The sequence below is a fragment of the Lates calcarifer genome, linkage group LG7_1, assembly GCF_001640805.2.
Source record: "Lates calcarifer isolate ASB-BC8 linkage group LG7_1, TLL_Latcal_v3, whole genome shotgun sequence".
Taxonomy (NCBI): Eukaryota; Metazoa; Chordata; class Actinopteri; family Centropomidae; genus Lates; species Lates calcarifer.
In genome coordinates, this window is record NC_066839.1 from 1,574,512 (window position 1) to 1,595,967 (window position 21,456).

Here is a 21,456-nt window from a genome sequence, read left to right on the forward strand (position 1 = left end):
GAGAGTCCAGATGTTGTCGAACATCTGTTCCCCATCAGTCGGATGAAAACACACAGGAAAATTACATATAAACATCACTAAAATCAAGTGTTTCAAAGTGACAGAGGGACGACGGTAAAATATTTGAAGTATTTTGTTTCTTTAATTTGACGTTCTTCTAGTTGGGAAGCGACGAATCACTGAATAACTTGTGTGATTTGTTGCCAAGAGACGATGCGACAGCTTTGCAGTATTTTTACTCCTGCAGGTTGAATATATCTGCTAAACATTTTAAGCCTGCCAGTATTTAACATTTCTGTCCACCTGCATACTGTGACTTCTCGCTCAGTGCTGCCACGTTCAGATGAATGCAGTGGCTGATAAATGTGAAGCTGGAGCAGGTCAAGAGAAGAGGAAGTCAAAATAAACTGCAGTGTGTGCAGCAGTGTTTTAACAACAATGGACAAAACTTATCAGTAAGATGCTGACCTTTCTGTTGGATTAGTTACAATAATAAAAATATGACATATCAGCAGACGGTCTGATCAGTGCTCCGCCCTGCTGCGTCCATCCATCACCTGCAGTATCCATCTACCCCTCCTGTCTGTTTGACTCAATCATTCATCCCACGAGACATCAAACAAACACCTGACAAACTCTGGTTTCGTACCCTGAACGTGTCCGGGGAGCTGAGGTGAAACTTCTGCCTGATGTCCTCGGGCGCTCCGGCGCACAGTCGGTAGAAGATGTGGTAGTTTCTCTCCTCTGGGCTTTGTCTGCAGATCCTGGACTTCTCCAGCAGGTAGTGCGACACGAAGCCGCCCACCACCGCGTTCTGACGACAGGAAACACAAACACAGACTCAATGTTTGTGCTTTCAACTCTATTACCACCAATACACACTAATATATTACTCTTACAGCATCTGTGAGAGCATGTTGACCACATATTATTATTATTAACGACACACTGAGGATGGAAATGAAAACATAAATAAAATATCAGGGATTTTAAATGAGTTTAAATGGAGAAACTGAAGTTAATAAAGCAGGGAAATCAGGAAAGACCACAGATGATACAAACAAAAACAACACAATAATCTATCAGTGTGTGAAATCCACTGATTTCTAGCACATGCTCAGGTCTGCAGAAGCAGCTGTAACAGACCCAGAGACAGAGAGAAAAATGATATTAACTGTGGAAAAGTGAGGCCTCTTTATGGTCTGGTTTTTTGCTGTGTAAGCATCTGAGTTGATGCAAAGGATATTGTGTTTATTCATATATGCAGAGATATTCATAAAGTGGATATGAAGATCAATATAAACAGTTTATGCTAAATAACAACAGCTATTAGGCGTCATATTTAATTCATAACTTGTTATTATTGGTACAACCCTCATCTGGAGAGAGCTGAAGTTTTAACTCAACACAGTTATAATAAAGTACCTTCTCATTGAAGTGGATTTCCACAAACTTCCCAAAGCGACTGCTGTTGTTGTTCCGGACGGTTTTTGCGTTTCCGAAAGCCTCCAGCAAAGGGTTCGCTGCCGGGATCAGACAGAGGAAAAGCAGAGAGTCACAAACACACTCGTGATGTGGAAACAAAACTTAAAGTGACACAAAGAGCAGAGGTGAGTCTTACCTTCCACTATCCTCTCGTCTATGTCCTGACCTGTTCCATACGAGGTCGTCAAGTATCTGTGGAACAGAGCAGCAGAGTTACACTCAGGGAGAAGTGGTGTGAAGTATTCTCTGAGGATTCAGTCTGTGGAGATGTTGGATTAAAGTCCTGAGCCTCAGACGTGACGTTCTCTCTCTGTGTATGAAGGTGCAGCGTCATCGTCCTCACCTGAGCACAAACTTGGTGTTTTCAGTCTTCCCGGCTCCAGACTCCCCTGAGACGATGATGGACTGGCTCATCTTCAGGACCTTCATGTCCCTGTAGGCTTTATCAGCTGGATGAGCGACGCAGACACAAGCAGCTGTTAGACTCTGCTCTGCCTCAAGGACACAAACCTGACCCCAATAATCCTGCAGATATTAAACTCGGAAAACGTCTGAAATATGAACTCGATAAGTGAAGGAGGAAACTGTGACGTTCAGAGGACTGTGGGAAATCTGAGCGCTGCCTGGTGGACAGACTTTTACTGAACTGATGCTGCACAGGAACATGGATCTCCTTCTGCTTTTTAAAGATACCTCATTCTGTTCATGTACTAAACAAATAGCTTTTATATTTAGATTTCAGAGAGGAGATTTTTATTTGACTCTGCTCCGATGCATCTGAGGAATAAAATGAATGTCAGTCAGAAGTGACCAAAAATCAAACCAAGCTTTTATCATTTTCAGAGAGTTCATCAAGTTCACCAACTACAACACACTGAGCAGAAACAGAGAATCCAGCCTGACGTGCTGCAAAGTAACAGAGATCAAGCCTGACCTGACTGTCAGAGGAAGTTAAACTGAGCTGAGCAGCAGTGGATGTGTCCACTCACCGATGGCGTACACGTGTGGCGGCAGCGTGCCCAGAGACCGGCCCTGGTACTGCTTGATGGTCTCTGGCGAGTAAAGCTTTGGGATGTCATAGTAAGGGTTGACTGCGATCAGGATGTTGGCTACAAACGTCTGACAGAGGAGAAGAAGAGGAGGAAGAGAAACAGCACTCTGATTAATGGCAGCCACGAAAGCATGGGTCAGATTCAGTATGTGCCACTCTTTGAATTTCCCCTGCTGGTGTCCTACATTTCCCAGAATCCCAAAGCAGCAAGGCGTCAGATTCCTGCTTTCAGCGCTCATTAACAGTGAGAATGAAATCCTCCTGCTGCATCCCAATTTAGAGGCTCTGGTTCAGTGAAGGTGGGATTCACTGCAGGCACAAACCAATAAACCTGAAGCCTGAGAAGTAATGTTCAGGCTTTTACACAGAGAGAGCCAGTTCCTTCTTCAGCCACTAGGTGTCAGTGTGCACCAAGTCTGATCCACAGCCAACGTCAGCTGCTTCGCCTCAAACTGAACCCAGGACAGATTTCACTTTAAGACGTTAACAGTGACTTTTCTTAGGGAGAGTGATGAAATCTTTGCAGAGAGAGTGTATTTTAATAGAGTGAGAACATCTCGTCTTCAAAGACCTGTCTGAGGGTCACTACTTGGTTTCAGAGGTTAAGTTCAGGCTCAGACGTCAGGAAGTTCATTATGTCACTGAACCTCACGAGTATAAAAATCACAAAGCTGATCACATGTGTGGATATGAGGTGTATTTACATGTGGATTCACTGTGTGTCCATCATGTTGTGTTGAGCTCTAACTGTACTTCTGGGTCTTTAAGAGGCTTCAGGTTTGACACCTCAGCTGTGAGCTGCAACGTCTCGTATCGTTACACCTCACAGGTTTCTCAAAACAGCTCCAAGACCAGTCATCATCATGAAACTGAGTAAGTGGAGAGGATTTACACGTTCTCTCACAGTTTTAGTCTGTCGTTTCTCAGCCTTGCTTCCTCAGGTCAGTACTTACATAAATTTTGTCTTTGCTGTATCTCACACGAACGTTGTTGAGCAGAGTGGCTTCGTTCAAGTACATCAAAGAACCTGAGACACACAAAGGACAAAAAAAGGTTCCAGGAGCAGTAAAGACCTGTAACACAGCAGCTCATAACAATACAAACACAGTGACAGAGGCTTACAGAGGGGTTTTATCCTGCAGAGAGAAGCTGTCAATTTGCTCAGAGCAAGTTTAACTGTAATGATGAAACATCTGGATTAAATCCAAACAACAACTAAGACTCTACAGAGGAAATTCTACAGTAAAAGTTCATTTTCTATCCCAGGCTCTGAACACTCAGCTGGGGATTTTCAGGAATTTATATCATGTCAACAGTTTATCTCCAAACAGCAGGAAAGAGCGGAGAGACATTCGAGGGTAAACGAGTGTTAAACTAAATCAAACTCACAGTTATCCTCCACGTGTTTGTTGACATCGTCCTCTGCAGGGAAGACCTGGTTGATGGGAGCCAAAAATGTCTGCAAGAAAAAAAGAAAAGGAACAATATGAATCATTTAAAGCAAAAACTGCAGGTGAGTAAAACATCACTGATTGAACAGAGGCTGAGGAAGAGAAACATCAACATCAACACAGGAAACATTAACACTGTTTTTCTATTCTGAGGGCAGAGGAAACATGAACTGACTCCATGTCACTTCAGCTTCTAACTTCCATTTGAAAAGGGTAAAAATCTAACTATTGTTCTTCTACCACAGGAGGAGCTTTATTTCTTTCTGCTCTCATTATTTAAAGTTTGAGTCTCACTTTAAAACCAACTGTCCAGAGGCAAAATAATACACCAGCTGCTGCTGCTGCTGCCTGATGAATAATTTGGAGTCTGGAGGTAACGGGATCAGAGTGAAGAGAAGCTGGACAGAGACAGTGTGGTGACAGCAGGGAGCCACCACTGCATTATTAACCTCAGAGGAATCATCAATATGTTGAGCTGTCAGTTGGGAGGAAAGACATCTGATGCTGTTACCTTTAACTCGCTGCTCCACTGCACATGCTCTGTAACAATACGTTCAACAGTTCAGTCAAACTGAGGTCGTCCAGTTGTACTCTGCCTCTCTGAGGTTTTAGCTCTCCACACATTTCACATTCCTCCAGCTAAGACCGACCGTGTTGAACTAATACAGGAGGGTTTATGAGGACACATGTGACCTCGGTGTTTTGGAGAGCCGGGGGGTGTTAGTGTTGTATTTCTGTGATCTGCAGACCAATCACTGCCGGCTCCTGTAGGCTCCCTCTCTCTGCAAGGCCGAGCCACTTAATCTGCCCAATTAAAGAGGCACCGCGGGCCTTCACCACGCCAGGGCCGCCGTGCCAAGGTGACGTACAGTCGATTCATTCTTTCCAGTGGTGGCATGTTCCACATTCTCAGCCCAAACTGGACAGATTCCACAACGCTGCGCCGCGTGAGGAGAATGGAGAGGGAGAAAATAGGGAAGGAGTAGGAGGTGGAGGTGACGCAAGGCCAATAATCTGAGAAAAAAGAAGCTAAACGCTGTTCACCCTTTCATCGCTGCAGGCAGAGAGAAACAGAGAGTAGGTGCACTGATCAACATGTAGACAGAAGGTCCTCAGATTGATGCAAACCTCATGTGTGCAGCCCAGGTAGCTGTGTATGTTTCTACCTGTTAACTACAAGTTACATGTTCTCACATGTCTGGATTAATTTCCAACCTTCAAAGTAAAATGGAGACGACGTGCAGGGACCTGAAACTGAACTTATCACTGAACAACGCTCCAGCACCTGAAATATCACGTCCTCCATGTTTGTTTTCTACAGCAACATGTTTCTCATTAACACAGTGAGAGTAGGGGTGAGAAGTTTAGTCAACATCTAAAGTGGCTAAAACTTTTGCAAGATCATTCAGTCTTCATATTATGATTCCTAATAAACATCACACAACTTTATGCCTCTCTGAATGTGACAGCTCTCCTTCACTAATCATCACCAAACATCACTTTCTCCTTCTCCCACACTGAAACATCAGACAGTGGACGCGCTCTGGGAAACACGGACACTACAGGACAAAGAGTCGGCCATTGTGACTGATAGTATGACAGGGTATCATGCTCTCTGTCTTTCCCCCCTGACGTCCATCCCAGGAGGTCTGCCAGCAAGTGAACACATCGTCAGACACTGGCACAAACTGGCTGCAGCCGGACAGACTGGACATTGTTCTGATTCAGACTGTTACAGGCCTCCGCTGCCGCCCGGAAACTCGCTCTGACAACAGATCTGAAGAGTACCAGCTCCATGTTTCCAGCAGTGGTTACCCTGTAAAAATGTGTTTTTTTCCCTTCAAATGATTGGTTTTTCTTTTGAGCAGTGGTCACTAATAACAGTTATATTACCCTAAACTCCCAGGAAACACTGCAACACAGGCTTTGTAACGCCCTCAATAAAATACCTACATAAAGCTTTAGGTTAAAGACAGCTTTGGGTCTGCAGGGTAAAGAATCTCATCAAGTGACCAACAAAAGGTTCCAGCAATCACACGATATCAGTTCTGATGACGAAGCTGAAAAGATTCAACGTGCAAAAAGCTGCATGTGACTTCAGGAATTTCAGTGTGTTCCTGTTTCAAATTGATCTTCACCTGAAAAAGCTGTCGGCTGCCTGAAGCAGCGTGAAAACTGCACGGCTCATACAGCAAACGCAATGAGCTCAAAGCAGAGCGAAGACAAATCGACCACGCCAATGGAAGATGAAGGAAACAGCGAAATCATCTTAGAAAATGAAAAGAAAGTCACAGATCATCTGAAATGTGTCTCATGGACATTTTGAAAGTGTGAAGTCAAAGTGTGATTTGTACGCAGATTGAAGAGAATCAGCAGAATTATCACTACTGTTCCAAAAACACAGCATCAGTCAGGCTGCAGTTATAAGACATAACATGAACATAAGAAACAACCAACTCAGTCCTGAGTGTGTGATGACAGCTCACAACAATGCAACGCAGCGGACATGACAACCATCTCAACACGGCTGAATTAGCAGGAATGAGCACAGAGGCCAAACAGAACATTTGTGTCCCACATGAGGAAAAGTTCTGACTGCAAAAATGAAGATTAGAAAAGATGTCCAGGATCTGAAGAATGGACGTGTCCACATGTGAGCCAGCTCACTGAATGAGAGGCGCTGGATAAAAACCAACACAATATCTGGTGCACACAGCATCATAACTCATCATCAGGACTCTGTTGTATCTGCTGCCAATTATCTGATGACAGCAGCCGTCCTCCATGAAGCACCAAGCTACAGCCAGTTTCAGAGTCTGCAGAGAAAGACTGTGAAGCTCCTTTAAATTCCAAGAGACAGGAGAGTAACAGGAGTAAAGAGGGGGAGGATGATCAGGTAAAACTGCAGTAAATCACAGTCAGGCTGCAACTGATGACCTTCATTATTAATTCATCTGACAGTATTTTTTAGGTAAATCGAGGAATAATTAAGTCAATTAAACATCAAAGAATGTTTGATGTTTAAAATGACAGACAGCTGAGCAGTTATCAAAAACTGAGCAACGGTTATTTTCAGTCGACTTACTGATCAATTGATTTTTCAGTTAGTGGTTAGGCACATTTTTGAGTGGGAAGATAATGTTTCTGATTAAAATAAGAAGAACTCAGAAAGCGTCAGCGTCTAAAATCCAACTTTACATCATTGATAAATAATGAACACACACACACACACACACAGTCAGATGTTCCCATTAAACAGTGGTGTGTTTTATGGGCCGACAGTAAACAGAATTAGCGAGGAGGCTCTTTGAAAGGGAACACTCAGTCACAGAGGCCTTCCGGGGAAAGATTACAGAGACGGACACAAAGCTTTTGGGGTTACCGTGGCGACGGGCTCTCAGTGACACTAAAAGCTCTGCTGAGGGCGATATGGCACCTCATCCAGCGGAAAAGTGAATTAACGGCAGAGGAGGCATCAGAGAAAGCCTGTTTGTCTTTCTGCAAAGAGCCACTTGACTTCAGATAACGCTGATTAATCCTGTGCTCCAGCACATTAGACCTGCAGGCTGTAAACTGCAGCGTCCTGAGGTCAATCATTGAGAGAATGTGGCCTCTTCCACATGAGAGTAAGTGACACATTCAATCATTAACACTCTGTTGGTAGGAGCGTACTGGAAAAGGCTTGGCTGTCTGAGCAGGAAACACAGACTTCTCAGGTGTAGTCCACATCAGGACCGGTCCAGCTGTTGGACCTGAAACCCTCCGAGCTCGCTCACCTTTCCCCTCTGTTTGAGAGGTTCGATGGTGAGGCTGTCGGCTCCGATGTCCACTATGGTCCCCAGCTGGAACCCGTCCGTTGGGTGGGGCGCCCACACCGGCTTCCCATCCTCCATCGCACCGCTCTGAAGGCTCTGGAAAACATAACACACACACACACACACACAGTCAGAGGTGTGTTTTCCTTCAGCCTCTAACATACAATGTTTTCTTTATGGAGCTGGATTTAACAGCACGTTAGCTCCAGCTGAAATGATCTCACAAAATACATGTGGAAACGTAAAGAAGCATTCGTCGTCCTGGAAACAGACTGACTTTATTTCCCTCTGTGATGCACCGACGAGAATCATAGTTCGATCGTAGTTCCCTCCATGCACATTAAAGTCACACAAAAAAACAGAGCTATGAACCGAACCATGGATCTGGAGAATCGTTACAATCCTACACCTTTCAGAACAAAAGGTACAAACTGCATCCATGTAAAAACAAAGATAAAAAGTGAATAAAACACCAAACAGATACAGAAATTCAAACGTGACTGGAGGGTGTAAAACTGCAGCAAAGACGGTTCAGACGATTTAATCTGAAGTGTTTTTTATTTGCTTTAAACTTGTGACTCTTAGTTCCAAATGGATTGAATCTTAATAAACTGCCCTGACATCTTGGTGATCTCTGATAGAACACATTTCCTTCTTAATTCACTCATATTTGTTATTGAAGCGAACCATGTCACGACCTTTGTCCTTCATGATTTGTTTTTGACGTTTCCTTAATGTTTGTGCTGCTGCAGTCACGACAAGGTTTCCTGGTCCAGTAGTAAACAGCTGGATCAGTGGTTTGTGTCACTGAGTTCTGTAGTTCATTACCTCCACACCACTGTTGTTTCCATGAAGACAAGCAGCCGGGGGGGGGCAGACCACAAACTACCACCATGTGTAAGAAAACAGGAAAAACAAGCCACCAAACCCGTTAGAGTGTGTTTACATGCACACACACTAACAGAGACCAGTTCTCAGGATGAAGCATCACAGCTCCAGATGATGATGTTTTATGGGTGAGTCAGTGCAGCGACTGTGACTCTGCTCTCTCTGTAACTCCATCAGCTCTGAGCGTTAATCCAGCACCAACCAGGAGCATCTCCACCCTGTTATCACCTCGCCTGCCAATAAGATCTGACACACAGAGCCAAGTCCAGTCCTACAGTTTCCATCCACACAGCTGTGGCCAACGTGCAGCAGATTACCCCCCTCCCCCTCCTCACAGGGCGGCTTCCTGCCAAACTGCAAACTCAATAAGAGCTCTGAGTTTTCTCTGGGAACTTCAAATAATTAGCTGAACAGTCGCTGCACTGTCTGAGCGCCACACTGACAGGCTATCAGAATCAATTAGAGAAATTAAAGCACTATCACTGGAGGACAATCGGTGCTTTTATTAGAGCAGTGAGATAAGTCCTGAGACTGGAGGATAACAGGTTTGATCTCCTCAGTAGCTCCAGGTGAAGCAACAGACTGAAGCTACATGCTCCAATCATACATACACCTACACAGTCTAATGCAATCCAGGACACCAGCTTTCCCACACCTTCTTCCTCTTTTACAAAGCTTTGGTTCAAACTCTTCAACTCGACTGTGAGCATCTCTGAGGTCGTAGTGAGTGGTGGTGAACAGTTGTTCCTGTAGAGAAGAATGAGTCTATATGCTGTGTGCTGAGAGAGCACTGTTGGTTTGGGTCTTTTTATTGGATTCCTTGGTAATAAAATACAGATTATTGCCAAATTCAATCTGAGGGAGAAATTCAGCTGCCAAAGAGAAGAAAAACAGGATCAGCCTGAAACAGAATCTTCAGTTACAGCTCTCCAGTATTTCTACAACATCTGAGCTTTAGTTATAGCTGAGGTTTGAGTAAATGATCTTAAGCACATCAATGTGAGAGTGATTCTCCTTCCTGAATGAGCAGAATAAAACAGCCTGGTTCAGGGACGTCTGAGGCCTGAAGCCAGGAGGACTGAATGTGGAGCAAAGGTTTCTGGTAACTTATTGTCAGGGCTGTAAAATTTCCCCCGGTCAAAGACGCAGCAGACTGCATTTCTCTGTGATATAAAAGGCCACTCAAGGAGAAAGGCTCTGCCCTGCTGGATCAGGCAGCAGGTCAGATACTGCTTCATCACCACTGTGTAAAAAACCTGAGTGACACATCAGAGTGGGCTGATAAACCTTCATACCTGACTGAGAATAAGAAATATATTCTACATTAAAAATCAACTGCAGAGTCAGGATCTACTCACCCAAAGGTTTGGATATGAAATATTAATATGTGAAGAAAGAAGTGAAGTTTAAAGAGAAGAAAAACTGAAAATATTACAAACTCATTCTTTAAACACAGTAATTAAGTAAATGTATTCAGTTACTTTGCATCGCAGCTCTAAGCACACAGTGTGATGAAAACATTAAAAACTCCCACAGGGAACAATCATTATTAAAAACGCCTGCAGCTGTGATCGACTATCAGGTTAAAAGTTACAGTGCAGTCACATAAAGGGGGTTTGATACAGTCTGACTGCAGCAGCAAGACAAGATCAAACCTGCTGTACACAGTACAGCCCACACACACACACACACACACACACACTCTGAACATCTCCCACCAGCACACAGGATGTGATGCAATCTGTTAAACTGAGGTTGAGCAACACCAATAAAAACTGGGGCTATAATGTTAATGATGTTGGGATGATTCATGCTGCTGTGTTGCTGAAACCTGGGGATGGACAGACTGATGTTTGTGCAGAGAAACGCAGTAGAAAGAGAAGGACGTCCTTCAGGACGCTGCAGGTTCTTCCAGCTCTCAACATCAACAAAAAACCAACAAGACCTAAAAACAAGTCTCAGCGAAGCAGAACTGTGTTCATCACTGTCAACAAAGCTACGACCTCGCACCAGGTTCACGTCCTTCGTCCTAGAGGTGGTTCAACTAACACACCGGGTTGTGGGTTCAACTCTGAGGTCACGTCTCCTGGGAATTATGTTTATACACAACTAAAGTGCAGAGGCAAATATGTTCATGACCGGATTGTTTTCTATGAGGACATGTTGTTAGTTTCTATATTTGACAGGTTATAAATACACTGACATTCACAGTTTGTTCTCCACCTGAATATCTGATCCTGCAGCACAACATCCACCCACAGTGACTCCAACACTATCAGACCGTTTCCTGGTTCTGTTCAGCCTCTCAAAGATCCTGGTTCAGGTTCAGAGAAAGATCCTGGTTCAGGTTCAGAGAAAGATCCTGGTTCGATACAGAAAAGGTTCACAGTGACTCCAGACACAACCTGTTCATTTACAGTGAAGACCTCATCTCTCCCTGACGCTCCGTCTCCAAAAATAACAACAACCATAAAAACATCAACCAACAGTTTATTATCAAAATGCTGATCAATTCATTTTCCTGTTGAGTGACTCGTCGTTTCAGACCTAATTTACATAACTGTCTAATCCAGTTTGATTCAACTGAAGGATTATTAATCAGAAACTTTTAATTGTTTCTGCTCTAAAACTTTTTATTTCGTTTCATTTGCCTGTAAAAGATCTGCAGTTACATTAAACTGGAATCATTTAATAGGCCTCATTATTTGTAACATGTGGGGTTAATGGGGAATTTTCATTCCGTCCTTTAAATGACTTTTACATCCAGTTAATAAACTCTACATTCCTGACTGTAAACTGTAAACCATCCTCACTCTGCACTAACTTCAGCATCAGACTGACACAGCAGCTAAATTTATCCCCACAAAGTCTCACCCAATAATTTCTGGTTTCACCACCGAGCCTAAAACGCTGCAGCTGCAGAGACGACAGGTCCCTCTGCTCTGAAGCAGCTAATTCAGACAAAGCACAAAGTACCAGCAACAGTCAGCTAATGGCAATGACTGCAGCGCTCATGATCACATTAATGCTGTTTCTACCAAAGCCTTAAACTAAAAGGGCACAGAACTAATCTATTTCCAGCCACTGCCCTAAATATTAAAATCCTCTGAGCAATTTCAGCTCCACAGCTGACGTGAGGAGGCGTCAGCGTCCGCTGGAACATCACTCCCATTAACATCCTCAGTCAGGTGAAAAATTAAAGATGCAAACTGAGCTGAGAGGACGCAGACAGTCAGACAGTCAGACACACAGAGCCATTATGCTAATGGAGGTTTCAGTTTGAAATTGGTTGGAAGATTTAGCTCTGGAGAGAGGTCGTTCTTTAAAACAACAACCTGAGGCAATGAAAGAGAAAGAAACATATTCACTGCAGCTGAGTTCGAGTCAGGATTAACTGCCACTCACGTTCAATACATCTGCTCTCACACCAAGTCACAGTGTGAACATACAGACTGAGCTGAAAGCAGCTCTGTGAGCAGGCAGACTGGCCTGTCGGACACACCTGAACCTCCACGGTGCTTTGACTTCCACAACAAAGAGGTCCAGTATTTGGTTACAAGCTGAATGCCTCTCAGACTTTACATATTCAAACGTATTAATGTCAGAGCAGTTGTCAGGTGTTCGCTCGGCTGGGAAACCAGAGCTGAATAAAAGAAAAGGCAAACAAAGGAATATCATCATGGTTAAATGGACTGGATAAAGGTCGGTGGTGGGAACAACAACTTCTCACTTCAGATAGAACTAAAATAAAAGGTCTTATCAACTTATTCCCTCACAGATCAACCAATGGTTTCATCAGCATGGATAATGTAACTCACTGATTCCTGTAAGGAGAGGAAAGGCTGCGCAGAGACTGGTGGCACTCAGTGAAACTCAATCACTGGTGCGTAAAGAAAAGTTGTCAAAACTCATCGTTCCAGTTCGCAGCTGCTTCGCTGCACTGACGCTGAACAAGTGTGAAGGTGAGCATCAGTTCATGGGAATTTTCCCACGACATGAACAGTGTTTGCTTCATCCTCTCAGCTGAGTGTGTTCAGACTGAGGCCTCAGGTATTTCTGGGACGATGCCGTCACACCGTTTGCTCTGCAGAGACGCTTGTGGTATTTTGTTCTTCTGGTTAATTTCACCTCATATAGATACAGACCACTGAGGCCAAACAGAAGGAGAATAAAAGTCTAAACATTTGAAAAAGGAAAAAGTCACACAGCACAATGAACGTCATCGATTATTCACTTTGAGCCACAACATCCAGTTCAGTGATAAAACTCTGAGCCGGGTACAGCCCTGAGCTCTGGTGTTCAATCCTCTGGTGTGGGTCGAGCTCCAAAATCATCCTCCATTCATTTTCTCAGACTTGATAAAGCTCAACCAGCCGCTTTCACAAACACAGTGGAAGAAGATGAGCAAAATGACTCTGACATTTCACACTGACCGAGCTCTCCTCTAAAAGGCTGATGCTGAATCTCTGATCTAGAAACAGGCCCCTCTGATGTTTATGAAACACCACACTTCACGGTAGCTGGAAATATCAGGACATAACGTCACGTTGTAAACTGGTCAGACAGTCACCAAACAAACAGCCTCAGCAGAGAAGCAGCTACATCAGTGTTAGTCAGTCAGGGTGGAAAGTAAAGTCTAAAACTCAGAGCTGAGGCTGAGGATCAGAGCAGGAAGGGCAGTAATGAAAACAAAAGTGTGTTCAGTTCGGATGCTTCAGTTGCAGCATCTGTGGCTTTGTGTGTCTGAGAGCGACGACACATTTCACGGCGGCAGAAGAAGCAGCGCTGTGTGAGTCGACCCACTCTCCTCTGCTGACAAACAGCTGATTGTTGGTTCTGTGTCGCGGCGCACTGAGGCCTCGCTCGCTCTCATGACCGTTCATCGGGTCACGTGGCGAACAGAGAAGCCTGTGATGTGTTCAGAGACAAAACCCCCTGAGGGCAGATCCACAATAGCAGAGCCACAGTTCACAGACACACAACAGGCTGGAGACTCAAAGCCTGCTCCAAAATAAACTGCTCAGGTTTTATTTCTACTGTTTGTCAAACAGACTGCAGGAAATATATGGATTCAACAAGAACTCCAATGATGTTCTCACCAAGTTATTAGCTGACTGACAGAAAGATACAAAACACAAAATACACAATAAAAATATACTAAACCTGAATTTAAAAGCATGAATGTATAACTGTAAATTCATTGTAATTTACTGTATCTTAAAGTACAGTCAGTAAAACAGTATGTAAATCCATTTTTGCATATCAACCAAGTTAAAGCTTAACTTTATGAAGTGAACTTAGTGGGAGGTTCAAATACAAAACACACAAATAAAACAGCAGAGAGAAGTCCAGGCCACACATCATTTACTGTGTGATCTGAACTAACCACACCTCATCAGATATCAGACTTTTTGTTACCATCTGCTGCACTGCAGGATAATTAACATCAGCCTCATTCCACATGATCTTATCATTCATTCTCTAATTGTGCAGAAAATTAGATCTTGTTACAGTGTGAAATAAATCTCTCGTTTCTTCCCCTGACAGTGCTGGTGACCTTTGTGCAGCTGACGGCCGACATGTTGCTTATCTTTACACCCGCTATCATAATGATTCGATTTGCTGTTAACAGCCTCCTCCTCCTCCTCCTCCTCCTCCTCCTCCTCCTCCTCCTCCTCTGCATCGTGACTCTCTCTGAGTGGATGTAGAGAGCAGCCACATCCCAATGAGCAGCTCCATCTAAAATGTAAAATGATCGACTAAAGCACTCAGCTTATTTCATTACTCCTTCACTTACAGAAACGATCTCCTCAGGTGTCCTGACGACTGAGCTCAGACGCTCACATCATAAACTGTTTGGAGGACACTGTGATATCAGGAAGAAGCTGTTTAAATCAAACATTTAAAGGCTTTATATCACATTGAGTAGACTCTGTTATCCAAAGCTGAGGGATAACAGCAAAGCTTCAGTGCAACAGGAGACACTGAAGCAAGAGCTAAATCTGCTGCAAGAGGATCAATTAAATAAGTGCATTGTAAGTGGTGTTAGGGTGTTAGAGGTGTGAGGAGAGGAGGTGCTCTCAGAGTTTTCAGGAGACTGATGAGGATAGAGAGGGACGCTCCCGCTCTGACAGTATCAGAGAACCACAGACCAGAACAGTCTGGACTGAGAACGCCTGTGTGGAGGGAACTGGTCTTCAAACATGACACCCAGGTTCCTCGTGACCTCGGCTGGGGTGATGATACTGTGGTGGAGAGACTGATCGGTCAGCGTGACTCTGGATATGTCTGCACACAGCAGCTGTACAACCAAAGGCAGATGTGGTCTGATATCAGAGGCATCACACTGTGACACAGATGTGATCCGACCTTCCTCAAAGAGCCACAGACCAACACAAAACTGGTCTGGTCAGAGTGACCGTCGCGACATTCTGAACTCGTTCTGTCGGAGGTTTGTGGTGTGGTTTCATGGTTACTTCAGGAACCTCCCTGTTATGTCAGGACTCCTCTCTTGAATGTTACCCAGCATTCTTTGAAGCGATTCACTGACTGCTGCCCCACCCACAGCGAAGCCTCAGCACAGCAGGGCGTGTTAGATCGGCAGGTGATTCCTTTCAGTGCAGAAATGAATCAGGCGCTCCCAGCTCTCTACTGGAGAATCTGAAGCTTTAAAGTTAACTTTAGAACAGAAGTCTGGAGAGCGATTTGGCCGCAGCTTCAGTTTTGATGATTTCAGCAAAGGTGTGGAATTTCTGAAGTGCTGATCTTTTACAAACTCCCTGTGATAACAGCTTAAAGATTGACAAGAGTCATCCTCCTCCAGTCGAAGTCTAACACCAATAAAATGTGTCAAGAGCAGCAAAAGAAGTTGTACATTAGACATAAGAGGCGTAAATGCTCGTCCTCTGCAGCGCGTTAATGATTCTGTCGTGTGGTGTCAGATCCTGGTTCTTCCCTAACTCAGATCATCTCTGAACATTTACACAGCACGTCATGAGAAAACATGTCTTCTTCAAAACATCTCTGTGCTGGGACGTTACAGAATTTACAGAATCAAATAACTGATTAAAACCAAACCATCAGTGAAACAAACAGCTGAATCAGCATGATTCTGTTTCTCAGAGGCAGTGACATTATTATGCCACCACACAACTTCTTTGAACCCATTTATTCGACTCTGGTTCTCTCAGGATCTGTCCTCTGTCTTCTGTGCGCTCACTTCCTCACAGCTGATTATTTAACAGGCCTGACAGACAGGGACATTATCCAGACGCCCCAAAGAGAAAGACAGGAAGTGTCCGGCTCCACTGAGACACAGAGACAGACACAGAGGACGACGGCGACCACAGGACCAGAGCTGCATCAACACTGTCACCCAGGAGCATCCTGGGAAATCAACACACACAGTGGAAGACGTTCAGCTGCATAACAGATCTCATAGCAACCAAGTGTGGAGGTCCAGTGGAGAGAACAGCTAAATATAACAGACACCTGAAGGAACAGTCCGCTCTCTCAACCACGGCTGATCAATGCTGATCAGTTTGTGTCTTCACTGAGGTTCTAACTCTGCATTTTTTAAGCAGAAATACCAAGAATTCAGTCGATCCAGTCTCTGAAATCAGAATATTTTCTTCATCTATGAAGATAAACTGATGTTTCTGACATTTTATAGACCAACAATTAATCAATTATTCAGGTAAATAATCAGTGTTGATGCAGCTCTAATGCTTTCTGCACAGTGTGTTAAGGCTGAAATAATTATACATGTATGTTATTTGAGAAACTAAACTTTGTCTCAGAAGTTTAGGACCTGGCAGCAGAGACACAACAACTGACAGGTTTTTGCAGACAGATCTCAGAGCTGTAAAACCCTGGCAACAGCTGAAACAAGTATTCCTGTGTCATTTGAATATTTAAGAGCAGTGCTAAAGAGAGCCGGATTAACTCGGGTCAAAGTCCTTTCAGAGTAAAACCGCAGAAACCTAATGAGCAAAGTGACGAACCAGAGCGAGGAAACACCGTGTCAGAGGCAGAAACACTGCAAACAGACACTTTCTCTCTGTGGACTCACATCTGGAAGCAAAACAGAGACGGTCACAGTTTCTTTATCTTGTTTTAATCTAAAGACACTTATCACACCACAGCAGGCCTCCGCCCAAAACACTCCTCAGCAGAGGCCTCGGCTTGTCTCTGCACCAGGAGGCCTTGTGTTTCAAAGGTCAGAAACACGTGATCCGCCCGGGATCAGCACACAAATGGCTGCCCTCGCGGTTGCTACGGTTACAGCCCTCGCCACCGTAACGATATAATGATGGGTTGGGTTCATTTGCATGTCAACATGACGTGACACGGTGATTCACGGACAGGCTGAAGGGAGAGTATGAAAGCACAGGTCTGCTGTTAGAGCAGAAAACAGCGATTAAAGCAGAGGAGCTGACGTCTGGAGCTAAAAATACACAGCAGGTCTCTAAACCTGAAGATTAAATATAGATACACCTCCCTGCAAGTCAAACACACATCAAACAGCTTCACCTCTGTAAATAAAGGAAATCTTCTGGGACAGTCAAAGTATTTCATCAAGCTCTCACTCACTGTGGGTTTCTGTGGAACCCAGAGAATAGATTAGTGTGAACTATTTGTACTGCTGAAGCTAATGATTATTTTCATTGATTAATCAATCCTTTGCTCTATGAAACATCAGGAAACATCCTCATCAAAAACATGTTGAGTCCGACCAACCGTCCAAAACCAAATAACAATCAGCTGAGTATGATACAAGACCCAAAGCAGAACATTCTCATGTCTCAGACCTGGAATTCAATCCTTGGTATTTTGGAATATTTGCATGAAAAATGATTTGAACAGTTACTCACTCATCAAACTAGTTTTCTATCAATCAACCAAACAATTCATCGACTAACTGGACTTAATACTGAGTATTTGAAACGAGTCATTTTGCTTTGTGGACACTGGATTTGACCTCTGCACTCGTCACTATCAGCTCTCTGCAGAGGGAGCTCAGATACAGCGTCACTGATTCGCTAACGGGTCGTTTAATGTGGACGAGTGGCAGCTAAAAGCTTCACATATAAACAGAGTCTGAGGAGAGAAACGTCTCAAAGCAACAGCTTCAGGAAGGTTAAGGCTGTGAGTTTAGAAATCCACTGCACACTGAACTCAAAGGAGACAAAAGGTGCCTGACTTTAAGAGCCAGGTGTGCACAAACCCAGGCAGGTGGATTAATCCAATCCTCCCCTCACCAGGTTCAGCTAAACACGAACATCATCACTGTGAGAGACTCAACACAAAGACGTGTAACACACGTTGTCTCACACTTGGTTTGAATTGTTCCTCTGCAAATAAATTTTTGCACAGAAGAGAATAATGTTGGTGACAAACGTGCATCACAGTTTACCTGAATCCACTGTTCTACGTTCATTAAGCTGCCAATTAACTTCAAAACAAGAAGCAAAGAAAAGCAGTTAATTAGTAAGTGAACAGTATTTTTCTTTAAAGAATTTGAATTACAATCCGTCCATTTTCTGTCAGCCAGCTGCTTGATTAAAAGACTTAGTAACGTCAACTTGAATGTCTTCTGAGAGCTCCACTTTCCCTTGAGGAGTGTAGTGTGGTTGTGAGAAGGTAATCTGACCTGAGTGCAGGAAACAGTCTGGCTGTAAAGACACAGATGTTGACACCTGATCTGACCTCAGGCCTGAAGAACCGAGCGTTACAGAGCAGACGCAGGCAAACTGCAGCTGAAGCCTCATCAGGTCGAGATAAAGTCACATGGACGACTCCAGAATCTGTAACGTCACGGTGTGAAACTACAGACGACTGGTCTGCCTGTGGAACCACGTGACTTTTGTTTACAATCCCCGTTTCACTTGTGATCTGGCAGTGTGTGTGTGAACCAAAACACAACAACAAAAAAGTCAACTCTTCCAGGATGTTTGAGCTCCCAGAGCCCGGGGGAAACCCCTGGAGCGAGGCGGCCGGGCTCGCAGACGGCGTGTAAGTCGACACTCTTCATCACCGTCAACAACAAGAGGCTGCGGTCTGCAGCTCAGCGTGGCGTGACTAATTCAGCTCACATTCCTCTAATTAGAAAGGCTGACGAGGGGAGGTCCCAGCCACGACCTCCTCCTCCGTTAATGCACCTTCAACAGAAACGAGATCTGTGTGAAGCCTCCTGCTCCATCATCAGCACACAGCAGAGCTGCAGGGTGGTTAGCAACACACCTCTGACCTGACCACCACAGGTCCAGTGACAGAATAAAACAGTTAGTTACACCATCACAGCGTTCAGACTGAAATCATTCAATTTCAGAGGAAGTGAATCCAAACTCTCTCTGTGACAGAATGAAGCTGTTCGCTTCTACATGACTCGTGAGGAAGACCACAGGATGCATTTAAAAGCTCCAGAAAAGGCTGGTAAAGGGTCAGACACAAACTCTCCGAGCATCGGCCTTTTCCATGAAAGATGTTTCATGTTAAATCTGGTCTGGACCTGAACCTGAAAACCTCCTCCTGTGTTTTTGGGCGTAAATAACTGATGGAACTCTTTAGCACTGAGGAGGAACAGTGAACCTGACCACAGTGTAATCCATCATCACTACAGATCACCACCAGACTCCACTGACAAAACATTTTTTACGGAGCAGAGCACTGATGGAGGCAGTGGTACTCCAGCAGCTCTCATGTTCCAGTTACAGAGCTTCACGTCCAGAAACACAAAGAAAACCAGGCCCAGGTTCAAAACCAGCAGAGTCCTCCTTTAAGGAGCTCAGTTAACGATGTCTGTGCTGTGGTATTGACGCCTGCACAATATGATGGAATCCTCTACAACAGCAGAGGGTAAATACTAACTTTGTGAGGATTAGAACATCCAGTCTTTGTTGTGGTTTTGCTATTGTGCCGTACATTTGCATTTACATTTCCAGGATATTCCAGGAATTCCTTCTCTACGGTTCCCACTCGTTCCCTCTCCCAGCTCCAGCTGCTTCCTCCTCTGCATCACCATGACAGAGAATACAACACAGGAGCTGCTTCCAGAGAGAGAACATGAACATTTTCTCGGTGTCTGCCATGAGCTGTAACTTGTCTAATTTACTGAATCCTCAGCTTTCTCGTGTTTACAAGGATATTTTAAACGGATAAGGATGCAGATAAAGAGCTGATCCTGAATAAGACACTTGGACGTGAGCCACTACCCAGGATGCCAAACACACTGGAGTGGTCACATCTCTGCAGCCAAAACAAGCGAGCGTGCTCAGACTTTTTACTTAAAACCAGTCACATCTGTGTGGTTGTAATATTCAGCAAGAAAGCTCAACGTCCAGCTAATCCAATAATCGTGCAGTCATTCAGGATCATTTCCTGAAGAGGACTTTGATCCCTGAAGTTCCTGAAACCTCGGTGAACTCAGGAAGAGCAGCTCGGTTACAATCAGCACCGTTTCCTGTTGTAACATGATGATATACCACAATTCTGCCATAAAAAGAAGGGCACGCTGAGGAAGGAACAAAAGTCACAGTCCCTTCAGGAATCAGGAGACTGCTGCTGGAGAGGCCTCCACACTCAGCACCAGGGGAACAGGAATTAATACCACAGGTGATAAAAATACCACCACCTGCATGAGCGTCCAGAGACAGAGACAGTGTGGGACGCAGTTAAAGACAATATACTTGGTCATACTGGCTTTGCCTTTGTGAGAATAAAACAGTGATTTCAAAGCAGCTTCAGCAGAGAAACAGGCTCAGGACAAACACAATGAGCACTGAGAGCTCTTATATAATCATGCAACACAGATAAAACCACAGCACCGGCCGAGCTAGTTCCCCACATCCACATTTCTGAGGATGCCACATTATCTTCCCTCTGTACCTTTAAGAGTAGGCTTAAAACTTTCCTCTTTGATAAAGCTTATAGTTAGGGTTGGCTCAGGCTTGAACCATCCCTTAGTTATGCTGCTATAGGCCTAGACTGCCGGGAGATCTCCCATGATGCACTGAGCTCCTCTCTTTCTCTCTCTCTCTCTCTCTCTCTCTCTCTCTCTCTCTCTCTCTCTCTCTCTCTCCACTCAATATGGATTCATATCCCATGTTACATGTTACTAACTCAATATGTCCCCTTTCCTGTAGTATTGTGCTCTTCCGTCTCTCTCTCCTCTTCTGTCTCTTTCTGCAGGTATTTCTTCCTCTGGAGCTGTAGAGTCTGATCTGTGATGACAAGTCTCCTGCTGCTCCTACAACTCCACTCAACACCTGCTGCTAGAATTAGAAATTACTTATACTGCTACTGCTATTAGTTGTATTGCTGTGTTAGCAGTTAATACTTTAATTATCACTACTATCACTACTACTGCTGTATTACTGGCCTCATCTTACATCTGATATGGAACCTGTGTTATGCTATGTTCTTCTTTCGCTATTCTCTACCCCCCCCCCCCCCCCCCCCCCCCCTCTCCTTCTTAACCCAACCGGTCGAGGCAGATGGCCGCCCACCCTGAGTCCGGTTCTGCTCGAGGTTTCTGCCTCTTAAAAGGAAGTTTTTCCTTGCCACTGTCGCCTAGTGCTTGCTCTTGGTGGGATTTGTTGGGTCTCTCTCTGTAAATACCTATTTTAAAGAGTATGGTCTAGACCTGCTCTATATGAAAAGTGCCTTGAGATGACTGTTGTTGTGATACGGCGCTATATAAATAAAATTGAATCTTTTCTCATCGCTCAGGCAGTAATATCACAAAGGCCAAACCCACCACCCTCAG

At 44.3% G+C, this 21,456-nt stretch overlaps 1 protein-coding gene across 6 annotated transcripts in view; it reads right to left on the reverse strand.

Moving 5' to 3' along the window:
* myo6a (myosin VIa) overlaps nucleotides 1-21,456 on the reverse strand; it is a 111,264-nt gene that overhangs the window by 88,211 nt on the left and 1,597 nt on the right. For all 6 annotated transcript variants that reach the window (XM_051071647.1, XM_051071648.1, XM_018674644.2 and 3 more), the window contains exons 2-9: nucleotides 7,764-7,898; nucleotides 3,926-3,995; nucleotides 3,490-3,563; nucleotides 2,475-2,604; nucleotides 1,829-1,934; nucleotides 1,622-1,677; nucleotides 1,426-1,523; nucleotides 650-814 (exon numbers count right to left, since the gene is read on the reverse strand). In XM_051071647.1, the coding sequence (XP_050927604.1) occupies nucleotides 650-814; nucleotides 1,426-1,523; nucleotides 1,622-1,677; nucleotides 1,829-1,934; nucleotides 2,475-2,604; nucleotides 3,490-3,563; nucleotides 3,926-3,995; nucleotides 7,764-7,880 (816 nt within the window). In that variant the 5' untranslated portion in view covers nucleotides 7,881-7,898. The remainder of the gene's footprint in view (nucleotides 1-649; nucleotides 815-1,425; nucleotides 1,524-1,621; nucleotides 1,678-1,828; nucleotides 1,935-2,474; nucleotides 2,605-3,489; nucleotides 3,564-3,925; nucleotides 3,996-7,763; nucleotides 7,899-21,456) is intronic.